This window comes from Canis lupus, chromosome 5 (genome assembly GCF_011100685.1).
Source record: "Canis lupus familiaris isolate Mischka breed German Shepherd chromosome 5, alternate assembly UU_Cfam_GSD_1.0, whole genome shotgun sequence".
Classification (NCBI taxonomy): Eukaryota; Metazoa; Chordata; class Mammalia; order Carnivora; family Canidae; genus Canis; species Canis lupus.
Genome location: NC_049226.1, coordinates 5,668,850 through 5,690,551, shown reverse-complemented (window position 1 = coordinate 5,690,551; position 21,702 = coordinate 5,668,850). Strand labels below are relative to the sequence as shown.

Below are 21,702 nucleotides of genomic sequence, written 5' to 3'. Positions count from 1 at the left end.
TCTTACAACACGTGACTCACCTGTAGTGCGGAGGAGGGAGTTGCTGGATGACGTCATGAATTTTTATCAGCCTTTCTTCATCTGTTGCTGCTGAGACAGCATCCTGCAACAACCACAATGTGAAATAAACCAGTAGGCTTTGTTGGTAAAAAAAAAAAAAAAAAAAAGCAATTCAGTTTTTACTCTACCTTTTGATGCTGAATGACAAGGAAATACAGAGTATCAACAAAGTAAACTTTGCTTCCATACTATGTGGACATTGAAATCTATTAAAAGATAACTTTTTAAAACTTTATGGTAACCAATATTAAGTGTGATAAGATTAGTGGATCAAAGTCAGAAACTAAAAGAAAGAAAATGTGAAAACGATGAAGACTATGGACTAGCTAGCAATAACTGTGTTTTGTTTTCTTTAAAGGAGATATTTTAGTCACAGAACTGTTTCTTACATGACCAAACCAATCTTTACACATTTGGAATAAAATGACAGCAAAACTCCAAAGAGAATTTGATTAAAAGTGACTTTAATTACTCACAGAAAAAACAATACTCACAGAAAATTTCTCATACAGCTGGTACGTGAGCAGAGGGTTTGGGAGCTCTCGAAAATATAGCTTACAGAGGGAACCCACAGAATGGATGTCTTGAACATATGGTTCTTTTGTCAGGTCGGGGACATGTTCAGAGTCAAACTCGTGGCTAACAAAGATGAGAGACAAAACAAAATTATTTTATTGAAGAAAAAGCAAATATAGGACTTATATATAAGCAAAGCAAAGTTAATGTTTTTATTCAAGTGATTGTATTAAGTTACATTTGGACTTCAGCATTAACTGGATGTCTGATCATAAGACAAGTGGGCATAGGTCTAATATTAAAATGGACAATAATCTCTGAAATGCATATTGATGAACAACTCTTAACACATAGATCTGAAAACAGAACTACAAATTTCCAGTGGTTTGAATATCCAATATTTTGGCATTTCTGCAAGCTAGAGATGACTAGCAGCAATTCTATACAGAAATTCCTCAGGTACAAGATGTATAGTTCAAGAATACTTCCATTGAAGAAGGGTAATAAGGAAGCCAGAAATATTATAAAGCAATTTCTAGCTAACCAAGTTTTATAGCCAGCAAAATCTATAGTTTAAAGTGAGTGAAATGAAAGTTGTGCTTAGTATACTAAGGCAGGTTAGGCTCACTCTGCAGGAGGTTAATTAGTATTAATCTACAGGCATGGGACTACTTATCAAGCTAGAGGGTTAGTGTATGTATGTGGACAATGTGCATATGAGATCTGCTGCATCTGAAGCTAAAGACTGACACTGTCTTTAGCACAAGAATCAATTTAAGTATTTTCCAAACATGTATTCCTGAAAACAGAGATGAGCTCTGTGGTCAATTAGAATATTAAAATCTGCATGGAATAATGGTATTTACCATGCACCACCATGCAAAACAAGGATAATAACATATTAAGAATAAACTAGAATCTGAGAGATGGAGCAAAAATAAAATTTCTATTGCTCATATAAAGGAGACCATTATTTTTGTCTCTCAGGAGGGGGCAAGAATGTAAAACACCTAACATACACACAATTGAGCATATATTACAGCACTAGCGTTAAAGGAGATTGGAAGAAGTTTCACCATAGAAATGCGAACAATCGTAAGAGAATTTTATGAAAAACTATATGCCAACAATTTAGACAACCTGGAAGAAATGGATAAATTCCTGGAAACATATAAACTACCAAAACTGAAACAGGAAGAAAGAGAAAACTTGAAAAGACTGAAAACTAACAAAGACACTGAATCAGTAATAAAAAAATCTCCCAACAAAGTTCAAGACCAGATGGCTTCAAGGGTGAATTCTACTAACATTTAAAGAAGAGTTAATACTTCTTTTTCTCAAACTCTTCCAAAAAATAGAAAAAGGAAGGAAAACTTCCAAACTCATTCTATGAGGCCAAAACCAAATAAAAGAATCCACGAAAAAGAGAACTATAGGCCAATACCACTGATGAATATAGAAGCAAAAATTCTCAATGAAACACTAGTAAAATGAATCCAACAGGACATTAAAAAAGAAACGATTCATCCCGAATCAGGTGGGATTCATTCCTGGGCTGCAAGGCTGGTTTAACATAGTAAGTTTCACTTGTCAATTTTAATTAAGAACTAAGAAATAATTCTATTAAAATGTAAATTTTCACCTCTCATTGTTTTCTTGGATTCAAACTTTGAAATTTGCTAAGGGCTTCAATACTGCAATGAGGCAAAATATGAGAATTGAAGAGGTTAAGAAGCCATGGTCTTCTGATACAACAGATGAAGAAATGGCATTCAGGAAAACATCTACAGAGAATACTATGGATATTACTTCCTACTTTATCTCAACTATAATACTAAAAATTATGGTAATCAATGTGACTTTAATTTTGAAATAATTTTATTTTAGTAAATTACAACTGGAATAAAAAAGAAACTGCCAGATAAAGTTTTACCGTAGTCTCTGGATATTAGAGGCAACGCCAGAGAGACGATATATTCCATCCACGATCCCATATCTCTCAATGAATGCTGTACAGCTCTGAAGAACCTGGGGCACTGAAGAGAATTTTTAAAGACATGGATTAAACTGGGAATATTCTATCAAAACAAAGTCACCAAAAAATGAGAATGTCTTAGTTTTCACAAGCGAAATAAAATCTATAAATTAAAATTATAAGTGGCAGAGATTAATCTACTACACAAAGTGATGAGGTCATGTTTACTTATTTTCACATTGAAACTAGACAACGTTCCTGAATATCAAGATGGATTCTCCCCCATTATATTTAGGCAAGTGAAAGAATTTGTTCATTATTAGGATAGTCTAAGATCTGCGGCAGTCTTGTATAGGTCATGTCACAACACTGAGATGAAATGTTTTGTCCTAACACCATATCAGACTTGAAAAAAGATACAGCTTTTCAGCTGTATTTCATACATAAAAAATGGACAAAATTAATGTGTATCCCAACATAATTATTGCCTATAAATGCTCCAATTTCTCACTTTTAAAAGTGTCTTCCATCTTTTCGTAGTTAATGCTGATTGTAAATTTTATCCAGTAAACAAAACATTGACATAAAGCAAAGGTCAAAGCAATTTCAAGTAGAAGGAATCTTGTCATTTCCTGCCTGTCTTTACATTAAAATTGTCAATGTTCTGGCTTAATACTATTAGCTCATCGATAAGTAGAAAGAAAAGAAGGGTACTCTCTCTGGTTACCTCACTGAACACCTGACATAAATGGAGCGCCATTCTGGGCCTATAGTCTAGAAAAGACTGTTCAAAGTATATAATTTTACATTTTTTTCATAATCACTCAAAACTGGACAGTAGCTGAAATTTGAACTTTGTCTTATAATGCAGACTGATTAATTCACAGGCTTTAGTAACTATGTTCATTTGATAGTGTTAGTTAAAAATCTCTGAAAAGAAGATTGGGAGAACATTATTTGGTCTGCAAAAAATTACTACACAAGGGATGAAACATCCATATTGGGAAATGAAACTACTAAGATATTTTAATAAGTTAATTTTAGCTAATGTATTTTACTTATTGTAATATAATATTAGTTTATTAATATAAGACTTCTTGCTTCTTCTGCCTCCTTGTTCTTCCTGTATTCTATCTTTTAAATTCTGTTAGGTCCTACAATTTACATTTAAAATTTACACTCCCTAGCTTTGAATAATTTCTTAAAGCAGCTATATTTTTGAGCATGTAAAATGTGCCAAGCTAAGTGTTTTACAATAGATGCTCTCATTTAAATTCATAGGAAAAGCTCTATCATTATCCCCATCATACAGAGAGGAAACTGAACCTTGCAGAGACGAAGTTTTACCGAAGGGCAAGCAGGAAACAATGGCAGAAACAAGACTCTACCTCAAGCAGTCCAACTAGAAAGCCAATTTTTACTTAGCAAAATACTGCCTAATAATGTAAGGTCCTTTATAATTGCACTTTTTTATTGTTACCACATTTCCATATTTCACAACTCTAGGCCAATTGAAGCTTCATCTTTGGCCATACAAACCAGTCATTTTATAAGTCCCTCAATTTCCTCGTAGAGAAAAAACAATTTCCTCTCCCCGGACTCTCTTCCTACTAATGCCTTCCTACAGAAAAACGCTGGCTGTTGTTGAAAACCCAACTGAACTATAACTCTTAAGCAAGCCTTCTTTAAATACTCATGAGGAGTGGTAGCTGCATAATGTGGTAGGTGCCCAAAGAACTATGTCATTTTGAAATATTATTTGTTTGTTTATACAACTCTTATCCTTTAATAGCCATACTTTAAGGAGCAAAAGCATGGTTCATCCATCTTTGTACATCCAAAATCCAGGAGCATGTCTTAAAACAATGTACAAAATGGATAAATGGATTAATTAATAAGTGCTCTTGTGAGCCTAAAAAGTTATATGACCAAGTCAGTGGAGTAGGGAAATCTCAGTTTTCATTAAGAAGCTGTATTCATTTTCAACTGTATGCTTTCTGCCTCTAAAGATGTTCAAGAATTTTAGTAGCAAGAAAGGGATTGCATTTAGGTGGTAGAGATGAAAGGTGGGCAGAGTTGCCAGGTATTTTTTTGTGGACTCATTTTGATGTTATAAGCAATCTCTATGTCAAATTGATATGCCAAATATAAAATATCTTCCTGAAAAATAAAATATCTTGCTGAACTTGAATCCTACTCCTAATACTGTTCCATTGAGGATAACCTCGGTGCCTTAGGTTTCTATCCTTACAAACTAGATGTAAAAAAAAAATAAATTAGAACCTGAGAAATTTCTATCACCTACTTCGAAGGAAATATGTATAAAAATTATTGGGATAACTAACAAAATGACTTAAAGAAAGAAAGGAAAACAAATCTTTTTTTTCTTCTGTTTTTAAAAAGATACTTCTTATTATGTATGCTCCAAATTAGCATGCCAACTCACCCCAGTACACAAAGCCCTTCAGAATACAGGGTTTTATTTCTGTATTATCAGACTCTCATAGTATGCATTTTTACAGAATTTTCAAAAAAACCAAGCTACCATCCATTAAAAAGTATAAATAAGTTTCTTGGGGCTCTCACAAACATGTGATATTAAATTCATACTTACTTATATTCTCCCAAACAAGTAGGAAAACTTTGAAATACAGGGAATCAGAAGTCTTTTTCTGGTAATATGGCTAAGGCTCTGTAAGCATAATACTTCATGGAAAAGACCTGAATTCTTTCTTTACATTTTACATTCCCTAGGTAAAAAGACTGAATGTCCACATAATCACATATTGGGCCTTCATAAGTAAAATCACCATAACTGAATAGTATTTTTACTAGAATTTTTAGAGAGACAAATGAAATCGTTATTTACAACAGGTAGTATAAAGAGAAAAGCATAAACTTCATTTTAAAGAAAAGAGTAGAAACTGAAGCACAGTATCAGAAGATAAAAAGAGAAAAGATTTGGTTTCTCTTTCACTAACACATAAAAAAGCAATATGGGAACCCAATATACTACTAGAGAAATCCTAGTTAGAAAGGCATCATGTTAGCCAACTTTTGCCTCCAAACCATCTAACAAACCAGCCAAGTGCACAGTAAACAATGGCCCTGTCAAAACACAGCATTAGAAACCAGTTTTTCTGTTTTTCCAAAAGATGGTAGAACTTGAGGAATTATTTGCACATTCTCCTATAAAACACTTCTTATCCACTTTTATTCAGTATGTAAATCATCATGGCAATATATCAAAAAGTACATATCTTGGATGCCCGGGTGGCTCAGCAGTTGAGCATCTGCTTCCAGCTCAGGGTGTGATCCTGGGGGCCAGGGATCAAGCCCCACATCGAGCTCCCCGCATGGAGCCTGCTTCTCCCTGTGCCTGTGTCTCTGCCTCCCTCTCTGTGTCTCTCATGGATAAATAAATAAAATCTTTTAAAAAATTACAAATTAAAAAATTAAAAGTACAGGTCTAAACTGATGACCCTTAAGTTCAGAATCATAGCTAAGAGAAGGATGCGATAAGGTAGTAGGACACGAATTGGTCTTTGGTTTTCCTTGATAGCTGCGGCTTCATTTCTGTTCTTTTTTCTTCATTCATTCATTCATTCATTCACTCACTCACTCATTCATCATTTATTACATCCTCTCTATATAGATACATGCATTCTGTGATACAGAAAAAGAGTGCACTTCCATTCTCAGGGTGGTGGCTTCTAGGCTGTAAGTGTGCCGGCACAGCATTACTTAGTAGAATGTGCATCCTGATTTTTAGTTAGGAAAATATGACTATCTAAAGGATTACTCTCAAACACAGAAATACGTTCAGACAACAGAGTTTCCTCACCTTGAGTTTTTCAATTTTTATATTTTTTACCAACTAATTTGTTTTTTGTAGAGAACCAAGTTTTCTGTAAAGTTCTTTTTTGCAATTTCATTTCAAACCTCATTTTAAGGAAATTTGGTTTCCAATATGTGCAAAAATAAATGATCACTGAAAACTTTTTGTTTCATTGGAATAAATTTATCATAGTTAAGGGATGCACGAACAACTGTAGTTACTAAATGTGTTATTTTTCAGAAAGAAAGGACATACTGGCCATCTGACCTCTCCTAGCATATTAAGAATGGAAACACACCCGAAACTTCTAAGTACAATTAAAACTTGCTGAATTGACATGTGAAAGCTAAAGAGCATAGCGGAAAAAACCAGGAAACACTCCCTCCTGTTAGTAGCACATCCACCCAAGGCTGAACAAAATGAGATACGAAAGAAATAAAAATGAAAAAGTTATAAAAGTAAAAAAGAAACTAAGATAACAAAAAACATTTGACTATATAATTAAGGATGACTAGGCAAACGACAAATTATCCACCAAAACGTACTATGTGACAAGATTTTTTTTAAAAAATCAGTTCTTTAGATAACTGTATAAAATCTTTAAGCAACTCATTTATAGCATTATGGTCTGTGGTAGCTGAGATGCTGTAAGATCATTCTGAGTGAATCCTGGAACCAGGGAATCACTGAAAGAATTTTTTTTTTAAATGCCTTGTCAGGTTCCTACATGATTTCTTACAACACTTTGTATAGAAGAAACAGGTCAGGTTTGTCACTTGCTCCAACAGGGAGGTGCTCAATAGTTTAGAAAGTGTTAACAGGATAATCTCTCTATAAAGTTGATTATTCATTAGGAGTAAAATTAAAAAAATGAGTCACCTAGCAAAACAATACTCTGGAATGAGCTTTCTTCTTAGAAAAATCTGGTACAAAATCTAGTTTATATATAATAAGGACACTATGTTAGAGCCCAAACTAAAACTGAATAAATGTAAGAAAGAATGATTTATATATACTATATAATATTATCTATCTGGCTATCCATATTTATCTACTCTCTCCTTACAACTATGTATATACTATATAAATATATCATTCTTCTTTGTGATTATTCTGTTTGCATTTAGACTTTAAAATATTATGTATTATATATTCAATCCTGTTTGTTTTAGACATTTTTAAAATAGTCCTCCTTCTCTCTACATGCACACACATAACTGTAGTTATAAATTATACACAGTATAAATGAAGTCTCAAAATCTTAGTTTTAATTGCCCCATAATAAAAATTATTTTCTTTCCTAATTAAAGTTTTAGTTAGTAAATTTCAAAGGTTTCCCTTTCCTGTTAGTCTTCATTTAATTATTCAAATGAATACTTACTCTTCATTGTCTTCTATTCCTGGTCAAACAGAAATAATTTTAATATGTTAACTAGAATGTATCTAACTTCAATCTTCAAGGTTTCTGCCTTTTAAATTTTACCAAATTACAATGACACTCTAATGTCACAAGTTAATTTTTGCTTCTCTAATTATTTGAATATAACACTTTTCCCCTGGACAGGCCTTTAGCAGAGTTTTTTTAAGATTATTAATTTCATTTCTAATATTCTTCTAGTGCTTTTTTTCTTCCTTTTAATTGAAAATGCAGAACTAAGAAAAAAGTCACAAAAATATTCACATCTACATCTAACACTCTACCATAATTATATTCATTTTACGTATCACCTAAATATCCTTGCTTCCAAAAAAGCATGTATATGACATTCCCAAATTTGTATGCTATGTTCAAATTACAATTTCCATAGCCTCATAATGTAGAGGACAATTTCCCTAAAAATTGAGTATTCAAATTTTTTGCTATTATATCTAATGCCATAAATGAATGCTTTTGTTCCTATCAAAATGTAACTTTAGAATAAATCCCTAAGGAGAATTGCTACATAAAAGAAATACTATAGTCTTCTGCTATAGAGTGTCTAAAATTTTCCAAAAAAAGTAATAATTCACAGAGCTACCTGAAACTAACAATTTTTACTTATTGGTAAAAAAAAAAAAAAAATGACTGCTATTTTTATATAGCACTGAATATCATAATTTAGAAAAATGGTTCTGTTACATTAATAATGTTTACCAATATAAAATGGCATATCAAAACTGTGTAAAGATACATTTCCATGATTATGAATAAGTAATTTTTTGTATTTTAGATACCATCTATCTCCTTTTGAAAATCATGTTTATATCTTTTCTCAATTCTCCTACCCAGGGGTTTAATTTTCTCACAAATCTGACTGATATTTTCATACAATATATTAGGAGCATTCTATCATACCCTGAAAAGATTATTTTCTCAGTCCAAAGTACCTTTCCATTTGCTATTTTCATCAGATGGAAATTAGGTATTTGAGACCAGCTCTTCTTTTACGGTTTGTCTTTTTAATCTGAGTAAGCTTTATTCCTCTTTGATCTCAAAAAGAAGTCATTTCATATTAGCATTTATATGAGTTTAAAATAGTGAGCTCTTTTATACATTTGGAATTTTCAGTGTCATGAAATGAGAATTTTGTCAAAATTGCTATTTCGTATTTTCTCCTCTTCTCTCTCTACAACACCCCATATATATATATAATGTATATAATAAGTAACCCCTCCCCATGACCTGGTTTTAAAACCATACTTTTTCACAGTGGATTCTCATCTATAGTAAGGACTACTTCTGAACATTCCAAGCTGTTTCATTCAGATCTCATTCTCTAAACTATTAACATTATAGTTTTGAATATTATTTTAATATTATTTTAATATTTAGTAAAGCTAGAGGTCTCCTATCCTATCAATGATTTTTTCCCCACAATGCTCCTTAATATTCCCACTTATTTTTCCATGTGCATTTTGACTAGTTAAAACAATAATCAGGGCTTTTGTTTGCCTATTTCTTTGTTTATTAACTGCATTAAGTTGACATTTGTTCAGGAATAACAACTGTTCAAAATAACATTTTGCCTTCTCCCTCAAGAAACATAGTATAGTTTGCATTAAATTCATGTTATAAATACATTGCCGTTCTTTAAGCAAGGAATAAGGCCTTAATTTAAACTTGATATTTATTGGTACTTAACAGTAGTTTTCACTAGTGTCCTTCTTAAAAGGTGCAATGGGTATTTCACATCAGAACTCACAATTTCACAAATCATCTATTTCTGGTACTTGTCAATACTTCTTTAATATTCTATCATCTATAAAGTAGATAGTAGAGGAAAGTGCTATTTAAAATTTTTTTAACTTTTTCCTTTTTTCCTATCCATTCATCCCCTCTATCCATTCATCCAACCACCAAATTCTTGAATTAGAATTTAATTTATAAAGAAATTTAAGTTTTTAGCAACAAAAGTTGGGAGCCTGGTCTTGGTATTTTATAGTCTCAAAACATTGATTTTTTTTTCAAAACAGAAATTAAATAATTTACAATAAAATATGAGAGGAAATTGGCTGAGAAGGCTATCTGGACAGATATAAAAATAATGAAGATTAATAGTGCAGTTGTGCCTTTGTGTAAATGTCTTAGTTGTTCTAGACAGAACACAAGCATCTCTGATGCTACAGTGCATTCTAAAGCCTTTTTATTCTGTTATCTCAGAACTCAAATGAGTACATGAAAAAGTTTGATATAAAAAATAAAATGTTTGAAATACTCTAAAAAAAAAAAAGAAAAAGCTTGATACATGCTGCTAGCTTAAACGGAATAGACACTGCATTGGTTGGGTAATCCTGCTTCAAAATGGATCCTAAAAAAATTATATGGAGAGGTCAGAAACTGAAATTATGAGATTATAAATTTTATTTTTACCTTCAAAACCAGAATTCAGAAGGTGCTCCCCCAAGTCACAACCAAACACCCTCTCTTTCAAAATCCCCCGCTGCTTCAGCTTCTGTTTTGTTGGACGAGACTTCATGAATGTGCGTAAGAAAGTAATGAGCTTGCCGTGCTTTTTAGACACTAAAAAATAATAATAAAGAGGAAATACCTTAGTTGTGACAAGTAATTACATTTTTACTTAGGGTAAAAAAACAACAGAGATCTCAACAGGCTTACTGCAAAATAATCAATTACAAGTACACTTTATGTTCTGTGGAAAATTTTCGGCAGAAGTTTAGGCAACAGTTATTTTATAAATAATATCATAATTTTACACCTTCTTCACACCAACCTGTGATCTTACTTGATGCTACTGTCAGCAACTTAATGTATTTTAATCTGTGATCTATAAATCAAGCTTGGTAAGACAGCCACCTTCCCACTGCATACTCCATTGTATACCCAAGAATTCTACGGGATTATGACTGGGACCCAAGTTTTACTGTACTACATTGCTTTGGAAATTTTTATAGTAAGAAAGACCTAAAATGGTATAAATGTGGTTTGCTTTTCTTGTCAATTTCTAAAATATTTTACTTGGTGGTTAGAATTTTTAAAGTATTTACAATCTGGAAAGAAAAATGGAAAAAAGAAACAACTCCCTCTTTCCATTTTATAAAGAGGACAATCTCATTAAGATATAGAGCACAGGGGATCCCTGGCTGGCTCAGTGGTTTAGTGTCTGCCTTCGGCCCAGGGCATGGTCCTGGAGTCCCGGGATCGAGTCCCACATCAGGATCCCTGCATGGAGCCTGCTTCTCCCTCTGCCTGTGTCTCTGCCTCCCTTCCTCCCTCCCTCCCTCTCTCTCTCTCTGTGTTTGTCATGAATAAATAAAATCTTCTAAAAAAAATAAGATATAGAGCGCACCTGACAAACCAATGGCTCTATAAAACATATACACATATTAAAAAACATTAGATCTTCTATTAACACACTTGTATAGCATACTAAATATTTCACTTTAATTTACTTGTAGATAAAGGTGAGAAATAAGTAGAATATGCAGTAAAGTATTTCTACTGATGGATATATTTATAAAGACAACAGCAAAATAATTGAAAGCAAACAAATCTCCAGAAAAAAAAATGACTTCTGAAAAGTGCAAACTAAAGGAAAAATTACTCTAAAAGTCAATGCACAATAACTACCATAAACTCACAGATCAGTTGTGGGATAGAAGCCACATGGCCTCAATCTTCCTACTTGGTTTGCAAATGATTACTAGATGTCTTAGTGAATCCTACTATGTATAGATTCTTGAGTGAACCCAAATCTTTAATCCCCTGAACTGATGAAGCTTCCTGTAGGATGTCTGTGTACTGAGAGAACGTGTGGCCTGGGGACCCCAAGATGGCCATACATGGATTTCTATGGATCAAATCAGTCACTTGTCTTCCATGTCTTTCCATTTTGTGAGAAATACTATTTACAGACATAAGCATCTTTTCTATGAACTGTGTGAGGGTCTGGTTTGCCCATGTTTCCTGGAACATGAGACGCTCAGTGTTAAAACCACGAAATGTTAGGCATACTGGAACAATGTAGTCATCCTAGACCATACACAAATTAAATGGGAAATTTATTTTTTCTACATCTGTATTTAAAATTTACTTAGAATTGTCAGAGTATGATGCTATCTCTTCTGGCCCTGAAATGTTGGGTAAATCACAACTGCTCTTGTATCTTAGATTCCTTGCTGTGAATGCAAATGAGGCACTCTCCTATTTGCTAGCTAGGTATTTATAGCACACTTGGGTAACTTCAGAAGTATGTCACACATATTTCTATATTAAAAGTCACTGGATTTGTAGGAGTATTATTCTCCCCTAGTTGCTACAGATACTGTGTTATATATCTTTGTTAAAGAATGGCCATCAAACCATTTCTGTTCATCCTCACACATTTTCTACATAAACTTTAAAATAATTATGACAAGATTTATTAAAAATACAAGTGAGTTTGGTTTGTAATAATTTAACATATTTATATGTGATTTTATATATTATTAATATTACAGTGATATAATATGAAAGAATTTTAGTTACTATATTCAATATTACCATCTGGAAACAGAATGTGTCATCATTTTTCTAAACTTATCTCTCTCAGTAAAGTTTTCTAATTTTCTTTATGAAAAGCTATGTTCCACATATATCTCTGGTTAGGAATATTATTACATCATTTACATTATTTTGCTGGTCTTGTAGAATAATCCTTTTCTTCAATTATGGCTTTAATTTACTTTTTTTTTTTAATTTACTTTTACTGGTATGCTAGAAAACAATTTCTTTATATATAGTTCAAATCTGATCACTTACCAAATTCTCAACAATTTTAAGAGGATTTTAGCTGGTCCTTTTGGATTTCATGGATAGTTAATTGCATCAAAGCAAATATGATAATTCTGTCCTTTGTCTGATAGGAATAAGTTGTTATTTCTGTTTTAGATTTTAATAACTGGCCAAAACTTCCAAGATACATGTTAATAGGAGGCATTTGTATGTTGATGACAAATTTGATAGAAGTATCTGTTGAATTTGACAACTGCATATGATGTATATGTGAAAGCATTCTTTTAGTCTCACATCTCCAAGAATGTTTCACAGGAATGGGAATTGAACTTTAAGTACTATTCATTCAGCAACAAAAATGCTTCTTAAGAACTATTCTAAGTTCTGAGATTATAGTGGGGAACAACTCAGGCAACTCCATGCTTTCAGAGAGCTTATTGAAGGGAGAAAGACAATGAACAGCTAAATAAAAGTACCAATATATCCAGCATTTATTTTATACTTAGTAAGTGCTAGCCACTGCACAAGTGTTTATGAACCGTTCATTTCTCCCGGAGCTCTCTCTATAAGGAAAATACTATTATTATTCCCTTTTTCAGATGAAGAAACTAAGGTACAGAGTGCTGAATAACATGTCTAAGGTCATACAACTAGGATTCAAAATCAGGTGGCCTGACTCAAAAACCCAAGCTCTAAGCTACTATGAGATACCGCCTAAATTGAGACAACCAGGTAATTTCAGATTGCTTTTAACTGCTCATTAGGAAACAGATGAAGTAATAATGGCAAGAGAAAAGAGACTACACTGGATGGGTGGTCAGGGAAACTGTGAAGTCACATCTGATTTGTAAGGCACTGAGTGTAGTGGGCGAGGAAGATGGTGGTATGAAATGAGGTTGAAGAAGTATGCAAAGCCCAGGTACTAGAGGCCATTGTTAAAAGTTTGGATTGTATGCAATGAAAACACACTGACGTTTAAACATTTTAGAAAGGTTACTTTAAAAAGAATCTGTGTGTTAGAAACCCAAATATGGAGGGGGGGTGGGGAATCCCTGGGTGGCTCAGAGGTTTGGCTCCTGCCTTTGGCCCAAGGCATGATCCTGGAGTCCCGGGATCAAGTCCCACATCAGGCTTCCTGCATGGAGCCTGCTTCTCCCTCTGTCTGTGTCTCTGCCATTCTCTTTCTCTCTGTCTCTCTCTGTGTGTCTCTCATGAATAAATAAATAAAATCTTTAAAAAAAAAAAAAAAGAAACCCAAATATGCATTAAAGGGAATTGGTTAACTATGATATGTCTGCACAGAGAATTTATTTGAGAGAAAGAGACAGAGTGCATGTGCAAGTATACATGGTGGAGGGAGGGGCTGCAGAGGGAGAGGGAGAAGCAGACTTCCTGCTGGGCAGGGAGCTTAACTCCGGCTTGGGGCCCAGGGCTCAATCCCAGGACCCTGAGATCATAACCCGAGCCAAAGACAGACGCCAACCGACTGAACCACCCAGGCACCCTGAGTTTGGCTTGCTTTTTAAAGGAGGAGCTCTACCTACTGATATGAAATAATCTCCAAGATATATTAAGTCAAAAAAGAAGGTAGAGAACAGTATATTTAGTTTATATTTAGTTTAAGAAAGGGTAGGAAATGCATATTTCACACACATAAATTCACACAGATGCATGTATGTACCTAAGAGTTTGTTTTTGCAAAGAGAAACATTAGAAGGATAAAACAAATTAATAAAATGGGTAAAGAAAATGGGTGTAGAAAGTAAAACTGCTCTGAATATGCCTTTTTTATATAGTTTGATTCTTAAATTATGTTAGCATTCTTTCTACATACTCAAAAATAAAATTTAGAACATTAAAAAAGCAAATTCTAATTTTGAAAAGGGCTTGAAACAATGTATCTGAAACTTCAACTTGGTAACACTGTCAACAGAGAGAGAATATTTTCTTTTCTTTTTTTTTTCAAAGAGAGAATATTTTAAATGATTTGTGAACAGTAAGCTGACCATGCTTGGTGGGATATATTCTAAGAACAAAAAATTACAAAGTAATATTTAATTTCATTCAACTGTTTTACTATTGGTAATAGTATTGGTAGTATAATTCTGAAACAATTTTATACATACTGTGGGACAAAACAAATATATTAATGGTGTTAGGAACCAAGGGTTTCAGTATGAGAGAAAGGAAATACATTAATAAAATCAAAGAAATCAAGGAAAACCCCAATCATGTTAACTTGAGTTGAAAATGTAAATATAAACTTAAAAAAAAAAATATATATATATATATATATATATATATATATATATATATATATATATATATATATTTCCTCTAAGCTCTAGCCAGTGAATAGGCTTAGAAACAATGATATTCCAGTTGCAAAGAACCTCTTAGGTCTCAGGTGGGGGTTTCTAATTATCACTCCTTAATAATAAAGCAAACCGGGCAGCCCCGGTGGCTCAGCAGTTTAGCGCCACATTCAGTCCAGGGTGTCGTCCTGGAGACCTGGGATCAAGTCCCATGTCGGGCTCCCTGCAATGGAGCCTGCTTCGCCCTCTGCTTGTGTCTCTGCCTCTCTCTCTCTCTGTGCCTCTATGAATAAATGAATAAAATCTTAAAAAAAATAATAAAGCAAACCAGGACTCCTTGGAGAAATGACTGCAGGCTGACAGCAGGAAAAGCACAAGGTGAGATGGGGAAACACCCACACCCAGAAGGAGCTTCGCCAAGACAACAGGTGCACAGATTCCCACTGGGCAGCTCTGGGACATAATGATGATTCAAACATCACAAGGAATGGCTGTAACTTATTGTAAAATATGGAGTAAATAAAAATCCATGGGTCCATAGTAACACTTCCCAGAAGAAAGGAAGGAAGGGAGTGACAATTTTCAGCACAAATGGAGCTGCAACATTTAAAAAAATGCATGAGTTGTTTGTCATACTGAACTGGACTCCCCACTAGTAGGGAAAAAACTAAATTTATTTTCTTCACATCAATTAGCAATATTATATCTGGAATGACTGGAGTTAATTCTAGATTAACCAAGAAATATACATGTTCACAATTCAGTGATAACTGTGTGGAAATAAATTATAATCATGATCCTCTAACCAAACTCCCATACACAATAAAATTACATTAGTCAGAGGGTAGCCTGTGTAGAACTGGACTTTCTAGGACACTAGGTAGCTCTGACTCCACTTTTGGTGTGCTAAGTTTGGCTCACAAACCAGGAAATTGGCCAACTTTTTCTGTTGGGGTAAAGACTATTCATGTTAATTTTTCCTAAATAGTGACATAAGACTCAATTAAGTAAGGGCTGTAATCGGAGACAAAATTAAGACCAGTGGAGACTGTCATTACCAACTCTGTGCTCTCACTTGGCCCATGAGGCTTCTGGAAAATTGTGCCAGCATATGTACAACCTGGCTTCTACTCTGTGTGGCTGGGTACCCTGCTTCTGTTACCCTTCCAAAAAACAGTAAGATAGGACACCTGGGTGGCTCAGAGGTTGAGCATCTGCCTCGGTTCAGGGCGTGATCCCAGGGTCCTGGGATCAAGTCCCCCATCCGGCTCCCCACAGGGAGCTTGCTTCTCCCTCGGCCTGTGTCTGTCTGTTTGTCTGTCTCTCTCTCTCTTAAGATTTTATTTATTTATTCATGAGAGACACAGATTGAGAGAGAGGCAGAGACACAGGCTGAAGGAAAAGCAGGTTCCATGCAGGGATCTTGACGTGAGACTCAATCCCTGGTCTCCAGGATCACGCCCTGGGCTGAAGGCAGCGCTAAACTACTGAGCCACCCGGGCTGCCTGCTCTCTCTCTCTCTCTCTCTCTCTCTTATGAATAAATAGACGAAATCTTAAAAAAAAAAAAAAAAAAACCCAACAATAAGATAAGTTGGGAACTTTAAATCCAAACTTGTAATGAGACTGGGAGGGGTGGGTGTGGTCTCCAGCTACTAACCCATATCCCAATCTGAGACACCAAAATAACTAATGTTCATAAACGACAACTAGACATACAGCTTTAAATGACTTCTAAGTCTTCAAAGTAAGATTAAACTATGTTCTATACAGTTTTAGCGTTGCTGTTATTGTTGTTCATCTAATTGGCATTCTAATCCACTCCAGTAGAGACAGTTGTGGTAAAAGGCTCAGGCATCCATAATTCACCAGTTATCCATCTAGATAGACAAATTTCATTGTATTGGAAATTTAAACTAATAAAAATATTCAATTTAGTTATACTCAAGTTTGAAGATCTAACAATATTTCCAAATATAAATGTATCTTCATATTAATCTGTTCTTTATATTTTTCCCATTTCTTAGACAATAAAATGGCCAGGAAAAGCTTATTTTTATGGACACTGACACTGTCTCCCACCCATTGCTTTGTAACAAACCAGAAAACTAAGTTAGTAAATCTATCTTTTGAGGAATAGAAGTATGGAATACTGTCAAGTTATATCAGAAGACTTCTATTGAGGAAGGTAGAGTGGAGGTTTGGGTTTAGACGGTTACGTGCTTATAAACTCAGTTTAACAAAGGAACATTGCATGGCGTGGTAAGGGTGTCAGGGTTAAGGTCCACCAAATATGCTGGATTAGAGAAACAAAGATGATAACAATGACATTTCAACAGATAAAATAGATCAAAAGTAAAACGAAAACAATACTTAGACAAAAGCAAATCATACCAGTTTATATCCAAATTCCCTGTTCTGGAGTTAAAATGCAACATGGGCCACAATGCTAACTTCTTCCATGTTACTTACACGTGACAGATTTTACATCTGTGCTTTTTTTTTTTTTTAAACCAGAGACAAACCCGACCAGACCAGTCTTTCCAGTAGTTAAAAGCTTTAGCAGCATGACACACAACATAATATCTCCAAGGTAAATCTTTATGATACCAATAACCAGTTTACAGGGTACACTAAAAGTATACAGTTCAGTGAGCCAAAGTGAACCTTGACATGGAGACATGGGGCACCAGGTGTTGCTAATTACACAATATAATATTGCTCCAGCAAAACCAAAGAATTATTACTTTCTCAACACTTCACTGAAACGAGAGTTCTCTAAACGGGGTCTCAGAAATATTCCAGGCTGATTTGAAAGCTAAGCCTGGATTAATTTCTCAGAAATTAAATTATAAGATGATTTGTGCTAGATAATGACCTCAGTATTAAGTTTATTTGATCATAAGCACTGAGTTCTAAGATCTGTAATAAATTCATAAAGTCAAGCAGACAAATGAAAAGGTAGAGGTGGGATGCATAATACCTGAGGAGACTATCATTATTAAACCTCAGGTATAATAAAGTATGAGTATAATATTTAGCATATCCAATGGATTTTTATGATTGTGCATAATATCCTTCTTTGCTTGAAGTTTTCAAATACATATGAGATGCCATTTGGCAGAAATTTAACAGGGGTATAGAAATATAGGCAACTGGACTACATGATATTTAAGGATCTCATAATTTATCTAATTCTAAGTCTGTTGCAAACTTTGAAATATATTGTTATATAAATATGAAAATACTTGAGTTTAAAAACAAAATTCCATAAACTTGCTTTTATTTAAGGCTGAAAAATGTATCTATTCATATCAATAAACATGGAGAAAGGGTTTTCCTCTAAGCAATGTCAAATTGACTTTCTGTGATGATATACATGGACTACTCAGTTTCAAAACTTCTGTTCTTCAACAGTATCTTTAAAATGAATTTTAAAAAAAGAAAGAAAAAACTGTTGAAAGGGAAAAAAAAAAGCCTATCATAGAATGCTTAGTTTTACCCTCATTATTATTCAAAAGCCTAATGGTCTAAAATTTGCTTAGACTATTTTCAAGCCAAACTAATTGGAAAACATGACCAGAAGACTAGGCCTGGGGTCAGGATTAGTCCTGAGTAACCAAGAGCTAAGGAACTGTTAGAAGTATTAGTGGATATCTTTACTTTAAAAAATATTTTGATTATACAGAAAAGCTTAAGAGAATAATATGACAATGTCAATGTACACATCATCTAGCTTTTTCAGATCTTAACATTTAGCCACATTATTTCCTCATGTTTATTTTCCCCTTTTCTTAAGTTAAAAAAAAACAAGCACTACAAATATATTTGAACCCGGTTATCCCTCCAATCCTATACACACAGAACCTTTATCATGAATTCCGTATTATTACCATATATGTTTTTATACTTTACACATGTATGTAACCATAAAGAATATATACTATCATTTTAATGTTTTTAAAATCTGCAGAAATGGAATCATATTATATTAAACTTTCTCTAAAATTATATATTTTCAGGGATTCCTGGGTGGCTCAGCGGTTGAGCATCTGCCTTCAGCTCAGGGCGTGATCCTGGAGTCTCAGGATCAAGTCCCACATCGGGGTCCCTGCATGGAGCCTGCTTCTCCCTCTGCCTGTGTCTCTGTTTCCTTCTCTGTGTCTCTCGTGACTAAATAAATAAAATCTTAAAAAAATAAAATTATATTTTTTCAGAGTATATAATTGTGACTCAGTATATTCATTTTAACTACATTGTAGTACTCCCTGATAAATGTATACCACCACTTACCACCACTTAGACTTCTCCTCTCTTACTGTCATTGAGGGAGTTCCAAGTTTTTGTTATTAGCACCAATATTGTATTGAGCAATCTCCTAAGTGTGTCCCTGGGCACGTAGGAGGGGACTTCTCTGACTCTCAAGTTCAAACATGGGATCGTTAGGTTGTAGGGTATATTATTTTCCAATCATATTTCAACTTTGCTAAAATATTCCCTAAAATGATTTATCATATATATATTCTCATAGGATGTATTTTTAGGTTCCCAGTCTTCATTTCTCTATCCTATTTAGTTCTTTCAGGCTTTTTCATTTTTGCTAAACTGATTAGTATGAAATTTTCTTCCACTTTATGCATTTCTGTAATTGATATCAGGTTAGGCAATATTTCGTATGTTAATTGGCCATTCAGTTTTCCTCTTCAGTGAAATAACTGTTCATACAACTTTGCCCATTTTACCGTTTGGTTGTTGTCTTCTTACTGATGAGCAAGAATCCTTTATAGAATCTGGAAATGAATCCTTTGTTAATTATTCATGTTACAAACATCTTCTCCCAATCTGTCGCTTATTTCTTTTACTGTACAAATTTTAAAATGTCTTTAAGTATGATTTCCATACTTTCAGATACCTTTATAGAAAGGAAACCTTTAAGGTCAAAAACATATTTTCCTAGCTCCTCTAAATCTTTTTCACTTGTTTTGGTTTTTTTTGGACTTCTTTGTATGGTTAGAGTGAGGGTGAGATATAATATTATTTTTTCCTTTCTGCATAACTAGTGATTTCATCATCTTCTACTGAATACTCATTTGTCCACTAACTTTTAAGATTGATTCTTAAATGAAAGATATGTATGGTTTATGAGGAGTCTGAGTTCTCTCAATTTTGTCAGTCTCTCTCTCTCTCTCTCTCCATTTATCCCTCACTTTCTTAAGCTCCAGCACTTTATAAGTCTTAATATCTATAAATGAGGACTCCCCTCTTATTCTTTAAAATCGCCTTTATATTTTAGATTTTTACTCTTTTGTATGAATTTTAGAATCAGCCTGCCAAATTAAAGGGGGAAAAAATTGGAGAGAATCTGATTAAGGCCTCGCTGAATTATAGACTATTTTGTATGAGAATTGGCTTATGATATTGAGCCTTTCTGTCCACAAACACAGTAAATCTCTCCACTTACTTAAGATTGATTTTTCACGTCCTTCAGTAAATTTTTCTAATCTTTTCCCATAAAAGTCTTATGTACTTTTGTTACAGTTATTCTCAGGAACTTTATGATTTTTGCTGATGTAAATGGTATTGTTTTCTAAATTATATTTTCTAATTGTCACTGGCATACAAAAATGCAATTAGTGGGCTCTAGGACTGCTGCTCCCTTCCAATCATGCCCCTGCAACTTCTAGCTGTATGTCTGTGGACAAAGTATATAATTCTCAGCCCTTCATTTTCCTCATCTAGGAAAAAGTTAAAAATCTAACTACCTAACAGAATTGTGAGGTTGTGAGTATTAAGTCAGAGTATAAGGCACTTAGTGCTAGACAGGAAAAACTCAATTACGTCGGGTCTTCCGGACGCCTAAGAGGCTCAGTGGTTGAGCATCTGCCTTCAGCTCAGGTTGTGATCCCGGGGTCCTGGGATCGAGTCTCACATCGAGCTCCCTTCACGGAGCCTGCTTCTCCCTCTGCTTATGTCTCTGCCTCTTTCTGTGTCTCTCATGAATAAATAAGTAAAATCTTGAAAAAAATAAATGCTGGTTCTTGGTCACCAAAGAGTTTTTGTTTAGTAACCATGCTTAATTCTGTTCTTCCAACAATTTGACTGTATGTAGGTTCTTCTAGGTTTGTAGATAATCATCAGCAAAGATTTGCTGATTTGCTTCTTCCTTTCCAATCCTTTCACTGCTTCTTTAATATCACTAAATCTCCAATGAACAATTATTTTACTCTTGATTTTTAAATAGGTTGTTTCTTAAGTCTCATCATTATGAACAAAATTTTCCTGGCATTTTTGGATGGAAATCTTAACTATATTAAAGAAATTCCCTATTCTTAATTGCTAAGATAAATAAAATGAACTGTTGACCTTTGTTGGATGATTTCTTTGCATCTACTAAGATAATTTAGTTTATCTTGTGTAAGTTTGAGGATGGCAAACAAAATTTATACCCACTTTTAAAAGTCTTGCTGTTTTACTTCTATAGTAAGTTCCCTTTATTCCTACTTCTGTATGCTTTGTAAGGATGTAAATGAGTGCAAGAGACTTGAGAAGAAAATGGCAAATAAAAGAAAATAAAGTCTTAAGCCAAAATTCCATCTCAGAAACTTTAATAAACAACAGAGTACTGTAAACATATTAGAAGTGACTCTCAGTAAAGGAACCCAAACAAAATAATTCTATAGGGTACAAGTGTAGACAAATAATTCTAAAAATGGAAAAACTGCTATAGGTTGCTGATACCTTAAATAGCAGCAAACATTATGGCATAGATTTAGATTTGCAGTCAGTCT

The 21,702-nt window shown here is 33.8% G+C and overlaps 1 protein-coding gene across 7 annotated transcripts in view; it reads right to left on the bottom strand.

Moving 5' to 3' along the window:
* Positions 1-21,702, bottom strand: part of ARHGAP32 (Rho GTPase activating protein 32) — a 291,250-nt gene that overhangs the window by 31,252 nt on the left and 238,296 nt on the right. For all 7 annotated transcript variants that reach the window (XM_038535656.1, XM_038535655.1, XM_038535653.1 and 4 more), the window contains 4 exons: positions 10,240-10,389; positions 2,510-2,612; positions 555-699; positions 21-103 (listed from right to left, as the gene is read on the bottom strand). In XM_038535656.1, coding sequence (XP_038391584.1) covers positions 21-103; positions 555-699; positions 2,510-2,612; positions 10,240-10,389 — 481 coding nt within the window. The remainder of the gene's footprint in view (positions 1-20; positions 104-554; positions 700-2,509; positions 2,613-10,239; positions 10,390-21,702) is intronic.